Source organism: Cucurbita moschata, unplaced genomic scaffold (genome assembly GCF_002738365.1).
Source record: "Cucurbita moschata cultivar Rifu unplaced genomic scaffold, Cmos_1.0 Cmo_Scf00003, whole genome shotgun sequence".
NCBI classification, from domain to species: domain Eukaryota; kingdom Viridiplantae; phylum Streptophyta; class Magnoliopsida; order Cucurbitales; family Cucurbitaceae; genus Cucurbita; species Cucurbita moschata.
In genome coordinates, this window is record NW_019268519.1 from 4520050 (window position 1) to 4536343 (window position 16294).

The 16294-nt window shown below is 36.5% G+C and overlaps 3 protein-coding genes across 8 annotated transcripts in view; 1 reads left to right on the forward strand and 2 right to left on the reverse strand.

The window, feature by feature from the left end:
- The window catches only part of LOC111435309 (integrator complex subunit 3), a 5575-nt gene extending 1073 nt beyond the window's left edge, over positions 1-4502 (reverse strand). For 2 of the 4 annotated variants that reach the window (XM_023072770.1, XM_023072762.1), the window contains exons 1-4: positions 2449-4502; positions 961-2376; positions 529-674; positions 307-416 (exon numbers count right to left, since the gene is read on the reverse strand). In XM_023072770.1, coding sequence (XP_022928538.1) covers positions 983-2376; positions 2449-4069 — 3015 coding nt within the window. In that variant the 5' untranslated portion in view covers positions 4070-4502 and the 3' untranslated portion in view covers positions 307-416; positions 529-674; positions 961-982. Of the gene's footprint in view, positions 1-306; positions 417-511; positions 675-960; positions 2377-2448 lie in introns of those variants that run through there. The other 2 variants (XM_023072777.1, XM_023072785.1) reach the window with 2 other exon arrangements.
- A 149-nt stretch (positions 4503-4651) lies between these two features.
- On the forward strand, positions 4652-8163 carry LOC111435410 (protein PATRONUS 1-like). Of its 3 annotated transcripts, none has more exons than XM_023072817.1 (6): positions 4652-4716; positions 4871-4927; positions 6127-6227; positions 6453-6710; positions 6913-6956; positions 7578-8163. In XM_023072817.1, exons 1-6 carry the CDS (start codon positions 4667-4669, stop codon positions 7761-7763), a joined length of 696 nt encoding a protein of 231 aa, XP_022928585.1. In that variant the 5' UTR covers positions 4652-4666; the 3' UTR covers positions 7764-8163. The 3 variants fall into 3 exon arrangements, with proteins under 3 accessions (XP_022928585.1, XP_022928586.1, XP_022928587.1); XM_023072818.1 differs by having other exon boundaries at positions 4688-4734; positions 6099-6227; XM_023072819.1 differs by lacking the exon at positions 4652-4716 and having other exon boundaries at positions 4871-4962; positions 6099-6227.
- Positions 8164-8987: 824 nt separating this feature from the next.
- The window catches only part of LOC111438295 (PH, RCC1 and FYVE domains-containing protein 1-like), a 12781-nt gene continuing 5474 nt past the window's right edge, over positions 8988-16294 (reverse strand). Inside the window, exons 3-9 of the mRNA XM_023076204.1 lie at positions 15495-15584; positions 13983-14063; positions 13702-13896; positions 11482-13620; positions 10855-11001; positions 10221-10600; positions 8988-9424 (exon numbers count right to left, since the gene is read on the reverse strand). Of these exons, the coding sequence (XP_022931972.1) occupies positions 9292-9424; positions 10221-10600; positions 10855-11001; positions 11482-13620; positions 13702-13896; positions 13983-14063; positions 15495-15584 (3165 nt within the window). The 3' untranslated portion in view covers positions 8988-9291. The remainder of the gene's footprint in view (positions 9425-10220; positions 10601-10854; positions 11002-11481; positions 13621-13701; positions 13897-13982; positions 14064-15494; positions 15585-16294) is intronic.

A 16294-nucleotide genomic window follows, 5' to 3' on the forward strand; every position in this document is an offset into this window, starting at 1 on the left:
AAAAAAAAAAAAAAAAGAACTGTAAAAACACCACCCTAAAAGGACCTAGACAAGCTTGCTCAATGCATTACGATCTAAGAGAATAAGACCTAACAAATAATTAACGGCCTAAAAGGAGCCAACCAGGACTAACTCAATGAATTACTATCAAAGAGAATGAGACCTAACAAATAATAGAGCTTGTCATGTAGCTCATTTTATACAAGTCCATGATGTAATTGAAGTTACTTCAAGGTATCAGTAATGAATTCCGCATTAAACTGTAAAGCATGAATGTTGATGGTACTGGTAATAGAGAAAACAAACCTGTTATTATCTACTTGGCCCCAAAAAGAGCATCCACATTTCCATGAAATCTCAGCACAATAGATGAGTCCTTTCAGCCATAAAGTGCAACCATGCAAGTAGGATGGAAACTGATTCCAAGTTGTGCATGTGTGAGATTATATCTCTTCCTCATTTAATTACAAATAGAATACAAGGTAGATATTTCTAAATGGAGGTCACTTACAGTTGCGACGACACGACAGAATTGATCTTTTTAAGTTTTAGTCCATGTCACCAATGCAACGCCCTCAGCTTGTTGAATCCTCCCACTATGCAAACCCCCCCATCATTTAGTAAACTCACAAAAAGTTTATGACAGGAATGACATTGGAGGATATTGAGGCACTACAAAGGGTATATTTGCAAATAGTTAGGGAGCTTGTTGTGGTATTTGGTTATAAGCAGCGAGTGGGAAAGGAGAAAGTTAGTCATTGATCCAATAGTTAGGGAGAAAGTTCTCTTTGAAAACCAACTCATCAAAAAATAGTCATTTATTTAGAATCTGAATGAACTTCTATCTCCATTATTGGCAAACATCTAACATCTTAGATTTTGATCGTGAATCTAATCCAGAAGAAACTTTAAAAGATAATAGTAACCAAAAACAATTGGGAAAGTCATCTCGTACTTACCTTTAACACAAAACCGCACATTTTCATGACTGTTTTCCTTTTCCACCCAAGAAACCTCCATACAGGTTGCTATAAATGGTTTCGTAGCTCATTCCTTGAGCACTAAAATAATTCACCAACCATAAGACTGCAGACTGATTTACCACAATTTCACTCTCACTCATCTTGCTGAGTTTCTCTGCAAAATCAACCAAGCTATGAAATAGCATTGACTCATTCGATACAACCCAGGCAGCCAAGACAGCAGCAGAGAAGCCCTGAAATGCATCATTAGGTAATAACATGATAGCCTCAACAAGTTGAGGTGATGGTGCATTATAACAGCATAAATTTAAAAGACCTTCGACGGCAATGGCATGCATGCTTCCATCTATTACACCGGAGCAGAAAAGCTTCAGAACTATGCTCTGCACCTGAACCTTTGAGACTATAAGCTCTGACCTTATCAAGCCCCAGAGTTTATGTTGTTCAAAACAACCCCAGTTCAGAGAGCTTTTAACTAAAAGAAAAATGGATTCAGCATCCTTACCAAACACACAAAATTTCTTTTTGATGATCTCAAACTGCATATTCACAAGATCAGTGTCATCTAACTGGGTAACAAGTAATTTTACAATCTCCTCCTTGCATATGCATATATCTGAGAGAAGATCAAATACGCAATAAAATAAGTGTTTCGCCCTCCTAGCATTCCGTTCCACACAGGACACCAAATCAAGATAGAAGACCTTGGTTAAAGATACATCTGCGTCTTTGTACAAAATATCTTTTGAATTAGCAAGGAAAGATCTATAAGCAGAAAAGGCATTTGTTACCAACTCAGCAATCACCTCCTTGTCTATTTTAGAAAACGAAACAACTGCTTCTTGAGGGTTTTCTTTCATACCATTCCTGAAAGAGTAGTACCCATTCATATGAAACATCAAAAACTGGTTCTTTGAATCAATTTCTGCACCATCACTGTTCTTAATATCTGAATTGCCTGTAAGACCTGCTTTGTTTACCTCATAAGCTAGACGAGATACATAAGACAACAATCGGGCTCCCACAGGCAAACCATTCCTAGAACAAAATAAAAGTAATTCTTGTAGCTTTTTTCCATGATCAAAGATGAAGGTACGGATTATTAAGGCAGTGGCAGATCCTATTTCATCATCATAGCTGGGATCATTAGGAAGTAGTTCAAGAGCAGAAAATAGATTATACCCGCTCAACTCATAGGTATTTACAATTCTGGAAGACAATATTTCAGTGTTTATTGTTCTGCTAGCTTGTGCATTGTCATCAAGCGAGAGAAATAAAACTAGAAGTTCTTCCAGAGTTTTGAGGCCCATTTTGTAGGATTTCCTTATAACTTCTCCAAGTTTTTTCACCAAAATCTCTACATTGTCACACTGACGTACATCGTCTGCCACAACTGAAGGATGAGAAGCACATACATCGTCCATCACAACTGAATGATGAGAAGCACATACATCGTCCATCACAACTGAATGATGAGAAGCACATACATCGTCCATCACAACTGAATGATGAGAGGCAGATACATCAACCACAACAGGAACAGAAGCACCAACAGATGTAGCACTTCCATGGGCAACAATGCTGCTAGGTTGTCTTTCAGAATATATGACGCCAGTTTCTGCACAAGATTTACTTGGAGGAGAATGAGGCTTTATAGAGTGATCAGGTACACCAAATAATTGTGATTCCTTTGGAACTTGAACCTTCCTACCTGAAGAAAGTATCCTTAGCCTGTCTCGTAGTATTGGAGAAAGGCCATCAAAAGAAATCAAAGCGTCCAATGAAAAAATTACTCTTTTCTCAACAAGTGCACTAAAAGCTGATGAGACACCCAAAGCTATTTTATCCTTCCTTTTGATATCATAGTTGTCCACAAGAAGGAATAGAAATTCAAGAAGAGTGTGCACCATATCAATGTATCTAGGTATAGAAAATATCATTAACAGCATTGCAGGCTCAATGTTCATAATTTTGTCAGTTTGATCATCAAAGAAAAGCCAATCATAAAATAAAGCAAGTTTTGCATTGGCTTCAATATAATTCTTCTTACAACATTTCAAAAGCCATCCTATAACAGCCCATCTTGGAATAATATCAGACTGAATGACTTCATTCGGAGGATGATGTGCACAACATATAAACCGAATGATGTCAGAAATGACAGTTTCCCTCTCAGATCCACATAAAAATTTCTTGGCAAACCACACTTGGTAGCGATTTTGAGAGCCCAGTTTCACATTTGTCATTAAAAACCGTAGTTGGGCCTCCATTTCTGGAGTAATGCAAAGCAAAAAGTATCGACTTGAAGTTCTTGTGTAATAAAATTTTGAAATATCCAAAAAACCAGGGGTTTTAAAGTTGCTCGGGTTTAATAACAAGTCTTTCCATAAAGCTTTAAATTCAGGTACATAAACTAGGTCTTGTAAGAGTCTAATAAAATCTCTCCCTATCTTCAAGCAAAAATGAAATTGCTCCCTTATTACTTTAATGCAAAACTTAATCTCTAATTGCTTCAGAGACTCCAGTTTTGCACTAGATAATCTGCAGTGATCAGCTAATAACCGTAGAAAGGTATATAATGCACTTGGTATAACCCCTGGCAATTCTTCCAACAAACAACTCCACTTGCTCAAAAATAGATTCACCATTTCAAAACACAACCATAAATTCCCTTCACCAAAATCCCCACCAACAATTTGCCTCAACAGGGATATCAAAACACCATCAACCCCTACAGCACATACATCTATCATTTCCTCAGTTACAAAAAGTATCTGACTTTTTGCTGAACCAATGAGTTTAAGATATAGATCATTAACAACCTTCCGAAGCAGATAAACAATCAGACCATAACCATCAATGACTATTGCATGCAAATGCTTGATATGAGTTTTAGCAAAAAGTGGTTCACATAAAATCCCGTAGAGAATAGCTTGATTCAGCTCCAAGTATTCTTGTGGATTTGGGATCTTTGAGCAAAATGGAGGTCTTAATTTTGGTTCAAGAAGATTGAAAGCTTGTCTCAAAGAGAGCTCAAAATGATTTTCAGCTTCATACGAAGCCACGTGAATGAGTTTGGAAGTCATCTATTGTATAACAATATGATGAGATACAGGGGGAAGAAAAAAGGGAGTCACTAATTGACCTTTCAGCAAACCAGCTAACAAATGGTAATTCGGAGATCGAGCACCTAGTTTGGAAAAGGCGGAGCATAGAACTCAAGCATTTGAAACTGAGCAGATTGGTATGGAAAGTCCTAATGAACTTCCCTAGCAACTAAAAGTTATGTTAAAAGAACATCAGCGAGATATAGCTCCACAGTCAAAAGCCATAGCAGAACAAGCCAGTACTTCGAATAAAAGCTAACTATCACAAACCCAATCAAAGACATACTCCAAACCAAAAATATCAAAACAAATTAAGGAAAAATCTAGTGCCTGTTCGGCGATCATCACTGATACCACAAACAACTTTCCTATTAATTCAGAGCACAACTAGATTCAATTTCCACACTCAATAATCCAAAAGCGGAATGTTAGGGTTCAACGAATCGCCAATAACTCGCTTCTGCTACTGATGAAGGAAGAAGAAATCAAAAACAATACCTCGTTCTCAGGTTTCGTGAATTAGAGAAGAAAGAACAGAATCAAGTGGGCTCGCAAACAAGAAATCCTCATATATCAATGTTCGGAAATGGCGGCAAAAACTTATCAAAAAGATGGAAGTCGACCACGTAACAATTTTGTTTAACGTATGATTCGATTTAGTTTTTTTTTTTTATTAAAAAAAAAATTACTTTTTTTAAAAAAAATATTTTCAATTTTTTAAATTTTTAATAGACTAATATATATATATATATATATTTTAATCATAAAATTTCAAAATAGGGAGAAGGCGCCATCTTCTTTACGCAGAGTTCAGTTCCATTGTCGAGAAGATCACAGGTCCCTCCGCTTTCTATACATCATTCGAGTAAATCGCGCGTAGTTTTCTTTTAACAATTGCCATTCATTTCCCCTTTCTTTCTCGTTTGTTGTGTTCGGGCTTTGATTATGATGTTTATGCTGGAGTTTCAATCAGGCATCATTGAATTTTGAGTTTCTCGGTTAATCTCGTTTCTATTATTATTGGTGTCGGTATTTCTTGGTGGAATTTCGTTTTGGTTTATAGCTTTCCTAGTTCGTAGAAGGAGTTTTATGTGATTATACTGCTTGCTAGGGTTTTAAGTAGAGGTTTTCCTTGAGAATTTGTGGTATATTTTAGTGTTGTACTAGTTTCAAGGAAGTTCATTTTAACTAATTTCATTACTTCGGTTGATTATCTTTGAATTTTGTTTAAAAAAGAAATGATATGGAATGAATTTAAGGTGAACTATCGTGAAGTATTCTGCGGTTGGGAGGAGAACGAAGCATTTTTTTATAAGAGTGTGGAAACCTCTCCCTAGTAGAAGTGTTGTAAAAACCTTGAAGGGAAACCCGAAAGTGAAAGCCCAAAGAGGACAATATCTACTAGCGGTGGGCTTGAGCATTTACAAATGGTATCAGAGCCAAACACTGGGCGGTGTGTCAGCGAGGAGATTAAGCCCTCATGGAGTGGACACGAGGCGGTGTGCCAGTAAGGACGTTGGGCCCGGGAGTGGATTGGGGGGTCCCACATCGATTGGAGAAAGGGAGCGAGTGCCAGCGTCCACGCTAGCTCTGAAAGGAGTGGCTTCGGAGCTGGATTGTGAGATCCCACATCGGTTGGGGCGAGAATGAAGCATTCTTTATAAGGGTGTGGAAACCTCTTCCTTGTAGACGTGTTTAAAAATCTTGAGGGGAAAGCCAAAGAGGACAATATCTACTAGCAGTGGGCTTGGACCGATCTAAGGACCAAAGGGTTTGAATGACCCTCCGAGAGCTTTTTCCTAACTGGTGTTGTAAACAATTAGGACACAGGAAAAATGCTTTGGTTTACCACTTGCCCTACTCTGCATATTACACATTAATTCCACGCTACTTAATTTCTATTCTTATAACGAATATGAAGGTGCAATTTATGCTTAATGTATACATTTATATTATTCCCCATGTGCTTAGTTTTAAGATTTTTTTTTATTATTATTATTGACTTCAGATTATTAAACTGCACAATCACCATCCAAGCCACTATTCATCGAAGAGAATATAATAACAAGAATGACAAGTCGTGTTACCCCAGGACGGCTGATTATCCCAAATGAAAACTTGGGCATGACTCAAAAGAGTAAGTCTCCACATTGCATGATAGCCATTAGTTTTGGCTAAAATCTGTTTGGCCAATGAGCATCGTCAAGCTGGTCAGTGGAGATCTAGTGTGAAAAGATTCTGTAAACCATGGCTTGAAGTTTCATGTTCATGCATTTCTCATATAACATAGAACATCATTTAGCAGTTCATCCTGTAGTATTCTCTATTATGTTCTTTGTTAAGTTCTATACATTTTCTACAGAATTTTCTGCTGATGGAAATGGAAAAAGCTCAAAGATAATTCACAAGAAAGGGATAGCAGGGTCAGGGCGTAAAGCTCTAAATGACATTACAAACAAATCATCCTGTCGCCAGGACGCTCCATTGAGGAAGCAAGAAAGAGCAAAGGAAGAAATTGATGTAGGTGGTGAAAGATTTTTGCATGATCATGATAAATGCGTTGATGCACGAAAAGCCACTATGTCTGCCTTTTACTTGGATCTTCTTCTTCCTGGACATGGTAAGCTGTTGAATGTCGAGGATAAAATTGCTTTCAATTTGATAATAACTAAGTCTGCTAACGATTACTGCTTTTGTGAAATCTTCTGTGATTACTTTTATTACTATGTTCATTAAGAAAGTCCTGAATGGTAAATCTCCAGTCATTTATCATTTTACCGTCATCTTTACATGAGATTTAAAGCCCATATTTTCATATGCAGACTCATTGTCCAAAGTTGGATGTCATACGTCCGATCAAGCAAAGGTAATTCTTCTTAAACTACTTTCAATTTATTATTCTCTACTTATTTTTTTTATTCTTTGTCCTGTTGTTACCATAAAAAATGACATACGTATTCATCACTATATTTTGACTCAATACCTATAGGAGGAAATTGTAAAATTCAAACGTGTTTTAGTCATAAATTCCAAGTTACTTAGAATACTAATGTGTTGGGATTTTCTTGAATCTAAATACTATGGTTTGAGGAGATGATCTAAGGTAGATGTGTGTAGGCTGAGAGAATTCATGGGTTATATAAAGACAATGATATCGATCAATTGATATAATATGATTTTTCTTGATGTGTTTCTTCTCTTCCTTTTAATTAAACATATACTTTTTTCTTGAGAAAAGTGTCTTAAACTCAAGAATATTCTCCTATTTTCACTCATTAAGAATGAAAGTATTGCCATTAGCTGGGAATATGAGAAGTTTTTAATTTTGATAAAATTGATAATACACAAATGAGTAGAAACTTGAAGTATATTTCTAGTCACTATGTTTCAATCTTTATGTCAATTTGTCCTTATACTTCAAAAAGTTTTGTTACTGTCCTCTTAATAATGTTTTTAATCCTGAGTCGTGAATCTCTTTATGCTATAGATTGATGTTGATGCCCCACAATGTTACCCTGACCCGGATGAATTGTTCATTCCTGAGCTTCCTAATTGGTCAAAATATCTGGCCAAACAACAATCACCCCCACGCTCCCCATTGCGTTGGGATTTTCCATCAACTTCATTTTCTTGCCAATTTGAGGAGCTGAACTTTGTGCTTACGCATGAATGATGAAACTATGAGAATTCGTACGAGGATTGAAGTTTTCTTATCTTCCCAGAAAGCATTCGTAAGAAAGCAATCAATTGATTCAAGTGATTCATCTATATGATTAGCGAGAAAGCTCTTCTCTTGCTTAGAATGGAGGAAATTCTGATTTTATGATGTTGATCAGTAGTACATTTTGTGGTTAATTGACAGCTGAGGGTCTTAATCAACATAACTTCACCAGCAATGTGCTTGAACTTGTAGTGTCCATTTGGCTAGTTGTATAGACTGACTTTTTTTTCTGCACCTATGCATCGATGAACTGTTTGTAGAAGCAAAGCAACACGACTCTTGCTTTGGAGACAAGCTTGTTAATTTTAGAAAGTGGATCTCTTTGAAAACTAATTGAATAGCTTTTAAACCCTTCCTCAAATGTGGCTATCATAGGTTCTCTTCCATGGTTTATTACTTATTTTCATGGCTATTCCCTACTATCATCTCTTGAAACCTTTTTTGCAGGGTTGTTGAGAAGTTCCAAATCTTAGAATCTAATTTTTCGATGAATTTGAATGTGCAAATTAAATTTCATATATGTGCAATGAACTAGCATTCGTTTCTGTAGTAAACATGAAATTCAAATGTCTTGGTACTCTTTTTTACTACTCAATTGGCTCTCAATTGACTTGGAATAAGCATGGCTAGAAGCTCCGAGATGCCAAATACTAGAAGCTCTATGCATGTTTCATACGATATTGTTAATAGTGATAAAATATCATCACTAGTTTGATAAGGTCAAACACAATAATTGTATGAGCCCTATCATCACTAGCCCGATAGGGTTAAGCACAATAATTGTATGATCCCATTGTATATTTGTATATTTATTTTAGGATCAAACATTTTAGGAATAGATTGAAGGGTCTCTACTATAAATACCTCTTCATCCTATCGAAGTTTTAATCCCAAGTAAGAAATCCAAAGTACTAGAAGTGTAGAAGAAATCCAAAGCACAAAGTAATGCCGTAGTTTCTATAGAATGTCTTGTAATCTCTTCTCGATTGGTGTTAATAAAAAGTACAGTATATCTATTCTCGATTGATATTAATAAAGAGTACGAATGTTTCCAACAAAGAGTTGTCAACACAAATTTCTAAAATTTTAAACAAATCTAAACAAACAATTTTACTAAAGCGAAAAGGAACAAATATAAATAATCAAGATTTAGAATATGCAAGAAAAAGGGGGAGGAAGAGGGGCAAGATGTTTATGGAATTTATATTGAAGCTCATTTCATCAATAGACAGCAAGTAGTAGTATTTACATTTCTCATAACCCCCACCCACACAATCATACACAGGAAGAATGGAAAAGAAAGAGAAAAGAAAACCAAATAAGAAAAACACTAAACCTGAAAGAAAGAAGAAATCGACATTCGAAAACAAATCATCAAATCCATCTAATTTTTCATCTAATTGTACCAAATGTTTTCCCTTTCTTTAAACCTATCATCATCATAGTTGCAAATGATTGGGTGTCTCGCTGTTTGCACAAATCAATGAGTCAACTCTTCATTTCCAATACCAATACTAGACTTGTCCATCACACGTACATTATATCGTTCGTAAACTCGTGCACGATTCTCTGCCCACCATTGCTCTGCTTGCTTCTCTGTAAATCGCTTTCGACTGCAATCAAACAGTGATGATAGTTCAGAAACTTTTGCATGGAGAAAAGAACATCAGGCAGTCGATTGCTTACAATATGAACAAACAAACTCAATAAATGAAAGTAGAATCGGTTAGTTAACAATTTCCCTTCCATTATTTTTTGTTCTTTCTAGTCTACCAAGGTGTTCTTAAATCACTACGATATCTAAAAGCCTAAAGCAAAAGTTCCAACACTATGAACTTAGTATTAACCATTAATTTGAAATAAGAAAGAAATAATATTGCAGGAGTATGCATTCAAAACTTGATACTCCAAACATTTTTTTAGCAAGATACCTATGAGTGTATTACTACTAAGGCAAAGCAAACGACAACCTAAAGGCAGGGGGAGAGATTACCCCGTCCAAACGAAGCTAACTACAAGAACTTGTCAGGATGAATGATCATCGACATCGGATAGTTACAAAAGAATTTGTAGTTGCTAAGGCACCACTAAGTTGTAAACTGTAATTGATACTCCACACTTGAAATGGTACCACAAGCAAACTTTCTCAAAATAAAAACACTGCTTCTGGTAAACAACCTATTTAATTTTCTTCTTTTTTATTTTGTGAAAAACCTTTTGAAATCTTAGCTAAAATGAAGAAGAAATAATTATCAAACAACCAGCAATTATTCACAACCAAGAAATGTACTGCTGTGAGAACAAAAAATACTTGGCTATCATGAGTTTCTACCAATAGGACTCATACGATGGATAACTGCAATAGTATTTTATGAAAACTGGGTATATAATTGGGTAAAACGTGCATACCTGAAACGAACTCGCTTAAGATCCTTGGCACCTCCAGGTTGTGAGGTGAGTGTAATATATACACCAGGCTCATCTTGCTCTACCCATTCTGCTTCTTGGCGAGATTCACTTTCTTTGATTCTATTTCCATTCTTTGCTGAATCCAATTGGCTCAATTTGCTTTGAGTTGAAGACTGTTTATTCGGGGTACCCGACCCATTAGAAAACAACTGGACACTTGAACAATTAGACTCGGTCTCTAAGGATGTTGCTTGAGCACTTAATTGGTCAATAGAAGTGTTGATCAAATGATTGAAGGTTGTGCCGGAGCTTAAAGAGGCAAGAGTTGATTTCATGTTACGAGCAGCTCCAACTGGCAGCCTTTCAGCCATTTCCTTCAGCTGTTCACCATCCGATTGAAAGAGCTTTAGCAGTCACTAGGTAAAATTTGCATTGAACTCTAGGATAAAACAATCGTGCAACATATTCCGGGCATCAAAATAAATTTTGGGTATAAATTAAAATTGACCAAATGCTTAAGACAATCATTTGAGAGTCTCCATTGTACAAGCACAACATAACCAACCAAGCTATAATAGTTATTTATGTAGTCATAAAAAGGAAAACATGAAGTAGTCATTAAAAACCATCTTACTTGCGCAGTTAGTGACTTGATCACTTCTTTGGCTGCATTGCATCTTGCAGCCTCCTCACTTGCTATTGATATTGCTTCCTTTAACTGCTTACTTGTTCTTTCTAGCTCAACTTCTTGAAGTTGTGCTTTGCGTGTAAGGTTTTCAACCTGAGAGAGTATTCGGTTAAGCATACTTATTCTCCAACACGATAAGTATAGTTTATTACTTCGCGTAAAGTTTTATTAGATAAGACTGTCATGGATAGAGCCGAACAAAGAAGCAGAAGAGGAATGAACCTAATAGGGTGTCCAGTAGAAGATGAAATAACCACATACCAAAGACAAATCCACCCAGAAGATTATAAGTATATTCCTCTTTTGTAAACTATGCATGTACAAACTATTCTTGATAAGGAAGCAACCTAATTAAAGAAAATAATAAAAGAACAAAAAAGAGGGGCGCGGAATACGAATAGGGTGGCCCCATCGGATAAGGTTCGTGGTCTCTGAGGAATAAGTATCTACACAAATTATAACGAGAAAAGTACACTGACACTTCCTAAACATCATTACAGTTTTGACTAATCAAATCACATAAGTGTCATTAAAGGATTAAAAGCAGAAAAAAAAAATGAAAAAAGAAATTACCTGAGCCCTTAATCTAATAACTTCCTGGCTAAGTCTGTTGTTTGTGCTTTTAGCATCATTCACCGCAATCCTTGGAGAGGTAAGTCCTCCAAGAGTAGGAGTGGGAGTAGTTGAACGTGGAGGGCTGGGACGCCTAGATATTGGTGATGTTGCTCGAGAAACAATTCTTGATCCAGGAAGAGATGCAGCAAAGAACTTTTTTGAAGATCCAAAGACCGGGTTAAAAGATTTAGAGATATTAAGAGCTCTCCGCTGAGAGCCTCCACTTGGAATTGGAGAGACCCTGCTGCTGCTAAATTCTAGTTTTTTGTTTTTCTTTGAAGCCTGACTTTCCACCTGCTTGAATGATTCAACAGAATGAAGCCTAGAAAGTTGAGCCCGAGATTTCAAGTCCAGCTTATCATTTTTATTCACAAGTTCAGTTGATCCCTGATTCATGCTTCCTCTTCTGCTCAGTGAAGACTGGGAAGAAGCGTCCATTTCAATAAACTTTTTAAGCTTATGATAGCAATTATCACAAACCCGATAAGCTTTGTTGGGGTTTGGTGCCATTGAAGCCTTGAGAGACTTCTTACTGCTGCAAGAGTGACAAAACACAAGACCACAATTATAACAGTTGTGGCGTTTCCTTTTAAAGTTGAAGGGTAGGCGGCAACCAGAACACATGGATTGATCAACACCTGAAACCCACTTATGAAGGCAAATAGCTGCAGTAAAATTGGTGCCACAAGCAATGCTTTTAACCTGCTTATCCTTAAGAGCCTCAACTAATGTCGGAGTATTTCTATCATCAGTGCTGCCGTGACCTAAACGACCATTCGCCCCCTTGCCCCACGTGTAAACCTCAGTTCTAGAAGTTAAAACAGCAACATGATATGCACCACAAGCCAGCTCCTCCACAAAGCTTTTTGAGAGTTTTCCTTCAACACGTATCGGGAGTTTTCCATCAGCTTGAGGATTCCCTAGCTGACCATAAACAGGGCTTCCCATAGTGTAGACATGGCCAGTGTTTGTAAGTGCTACAGTTAAACTATGTCCACAAGCAACTTGACAAAAGTTCGGTTCAACAAGAGCAGCAACACAAGTAGGCACAAGTTTTGCCTCTTTGTCACCATGCCCAAGCCGACCTTTATCTCCATCCCCCCAAGTAAACAGTTTCCCTGAAGAGCTGTTATTCGAACCTGGATTTCCAATTATAACTTCTACAACTGCAGCAGTATGCCAAACACCACAAGCAGCTCTGACAGTTCGTAGACCTCTGAGAGATTCCACTTCTCTAGGTATTGAAATGCTGTCTCGATTTCCATGACCCAGAACTCCGAATGTACCATCACCAAAAGTAAATAATTTTCCAGCAGATGTCACCAGTGCTGTATGCCAAGGTCCACAAGAGATAGATGATACGTGTAAACCCTGTAAGGGCCCAGTTACTCGTTTTGGAACCCAGTGGCTTACTTCTTTTCCATGCCCGAGAAGGCCAGAAGTATAGGTTCCATCACCCCATGTATACAGATCACCAGAAAGTGTGACAGCACACGTATGATATTCACCACATGCTACTAGCTCAATGTTTAAATTACTGAGGGCGTCAATAAGCTTTGGATGAAGAGCATCAGAATCTCCTCCATGCCCAAGCCTGCCTCTGTACTCCTCCCCCCAGGAGAAAACTTCACCTTGCTTGGTCACCAAGGCAGCATGGCGATTACCACAGGCAATGTTTTGGACATCAAGCACAACTACAGACTCTAAGGCTTTTGGCAGCAAAGAATCCATTTTGGAATCAGAAGAACTACCAACTCGACGAGTTCCACCACCGAGGACACCTTCGCCAGTTCCTTCCCCCCAAATAAAAACATCCCCCAAGGCATCACAATCATCATTTCCTGAACCTTGGCTTGATGAGCTGACAGCACTAGATAGACTAACCCTAAAAGCATCCATTTGAACTGCTTTCATGTGGCCATGCATGCTGTCTGAGCCTCCGGATGACAAAGAGTGAACTGAACCACTTGCAGAATCTGAGTGGAAAAAACCTTTAGGTGGAATATTATACGACATTACATCTGATAATGCCTTATCCAGACCATATTTTGGTGGACTTCCATAAGGACTGTGAAGTCTAATGTGCTCTCCACCTTCCTGAAAATTTATGCAATGATATATCACTTTAACTTGATTTTACAATGCTGAGAGAAAGTTGAAAACTAAAGAAATATATACCTTTTGCAAGCTGTCATTGCTGCTAAATGGGGAATGCAGGGGAGAACTTCTTCGAGTAAATGTTCTAGGACTATTAACTTCAGACAGCATCCCATCACTCCGTGATTCAGTTCTCCATTTTCGATGATGGATACGCGAAATTAATGTTTTTAAGCCACTAAACCAAACCTCAGTTTCATCTTTATCTTTGCATATCTAGTATATCATAAATAAAAACACTATGGAGTATCAAAACAAGAAAAAGTTTAGTACTACTGTAAATAAGTGAAAGAATCGCTCACCAAATCAAGTGATCTCTCGTTATATATCAGAGAAAATGATTGGCATTCCTTCTCAGGCCGTGGATATCTATGAAAGATTGGCTGAAAAAATTAGAACCACAATTAATTAGTACATATCAGGAATACAACTTATTACTTGCCCTATAGAAATGGGCTTTTATTTAAGGTCACTGGTATAGAGGCGACCTTCATGGGTCATATATGGAGAGTATCTTAGGCTGTCACACGGAGGTGGTTGGTGTGGATGTATCTTTACCAATCAAGAAACCTTTCACAAATCCTCTTATAGAGAATGCTCTTAAACACGTCTACAACTACCAAAAAAAAAATTGGGGAAAGGGGATTTCCTTGCCTATGCCTCTAGAAGCCTTAATAAGACCTGTAAGCTTGCGATTTACAAGGACTGAGAAAGAATTGTTTGAAATACAACCTCCAATTCACAAGATGCTTCTTCTGCCAAACTCTTTTCTATGGAGCAATTCCAGTCTATTGTAGCATAAGCTTTTTCAAATTTGAGCTTCACTATCCATCCTTTTTTTTTTTTTTTCTTCCTAGAGTTCAAATTTCCTGACACTTCATTAGCAGTTAAAAATGAGTCAACAACTTGTCTACTAAAAATGGATACTGACTGAATTGACAATAGTAACACCTTCTTTAATCTGGAAGCTAGGACTTTTGCCCAACTTAATAGATAAGGAATGGGATTGTACTATTGAAGCATCGAATCTAAGATTGTTGAGAAAAAAGAATCTTTAAATTTCTTTTGGATCTAATCAAAACCTTCACTAGGTACGAGAAAATTTCCATCATGTATAGATTTCAATTTCCAACTGGACAGTATTCATGTAACTTCTTTTGAATCCTTTTTAATTTATTTACTTTTAACGAAATGGCTTCTTGTCTAAGAATGACATGAAAATGACAAAGAATTAGCATCCTGAACTTTTAACCATAAAATTGAATCTCAAAATAAGATTTTATGGCTTGCTCTAATGAGAGTCTTTTTCTAGTTTCTCTGAGGCTAAAGGAATGGAAGAATGTTTAGGGATATTTACTCTATTTTTGGTTGTTTTATGAATTTTATTCGGTTTCCTACTTTATTTTGGTGTAAATGCAAACACCCATTTAGTAATTATAGTCTTTCCTCTTTAATCTCCAATTGGGGAGTATTTATGTACTCGTAAATAGGTGTTTGGAGTTTTTACTCCTATATTTCATTCATAAATGAAATTTGTTTCTCTTAAAAAATGAAAATGCAAATTTGTCGCTATAAGCATTTTAATATCCAAATAATAAAATGAAAGAAGATTGCATCAAAGAAAAAGTTAAACATGGCACAAGGCTACCTACTTCACTCAAATACAATTACATTAACGTTGAACTAGTGGACCATTAAGCTATATCATGGGAAATATCCGCAAATGATAACAATTTTGAATTCGGTACTCCCAAATAATAGTTATTCTGAATTGGATACTCGGAAATTATAATTATTTTGAATTGGAGGCTTACAGTCCGTTGCCCAGAAATAATTCTAGAGACGTGGCTGAGCTTAAGATGCTTCTCCTCTTTCCCCGAGAACCATATCAAAACAGACTCATCCTGAAACCATGAAGATATTACTCAGAATCTTTGCAATGGAAGTGCAGGTGAAATACAGAGACAAGCTAAAAGATGGCTAATCCAATATCTAACCATTAAAACCACACGCAGAAAAAAAAAAATTATATGCTTAATTACAAAAAATATTTTTTGAAAATTATACATTCTGCATAGAATTATATGAATAAGCACACGTACTAATATGAAAAATCAAGAAGTACGGACACTTTAGTTTGGCTAGTGTGTCTGTGTGTTTCTCCAACTTGTATGGAACACTTGGTTAGCACAATACACATGGTATTAGACACTAATTGTACAAAGTCAATATAAGACCGACATTTGTAAGATACATATCAAACACTCGTGAAATATATGAAATAGACATGTAATAATATAGAACAAAAATAATAAACTTTTAGAGGGAAATGCATCATCAAACTAGTTTCTCTAAGCATATAAATGCATAAACTTAGTGACTTTGAATTTTCTTCTGGTATAAAAAATGATATATATTTGATAAAATATATATCTTAACAAATATGTCCATTTTCAAAATCATGGATAGTTATATCAAAATCATAATCAAATCTGATTGCACGACAAATTATCAGATCAAAGCATGCTTATATACCCAAAACATGTAGAAAATAAACAAGAAGATAAACCCGCAGGATTACTCTTCTTTTTTTTTTTTTTTTTTTTTTAAATCT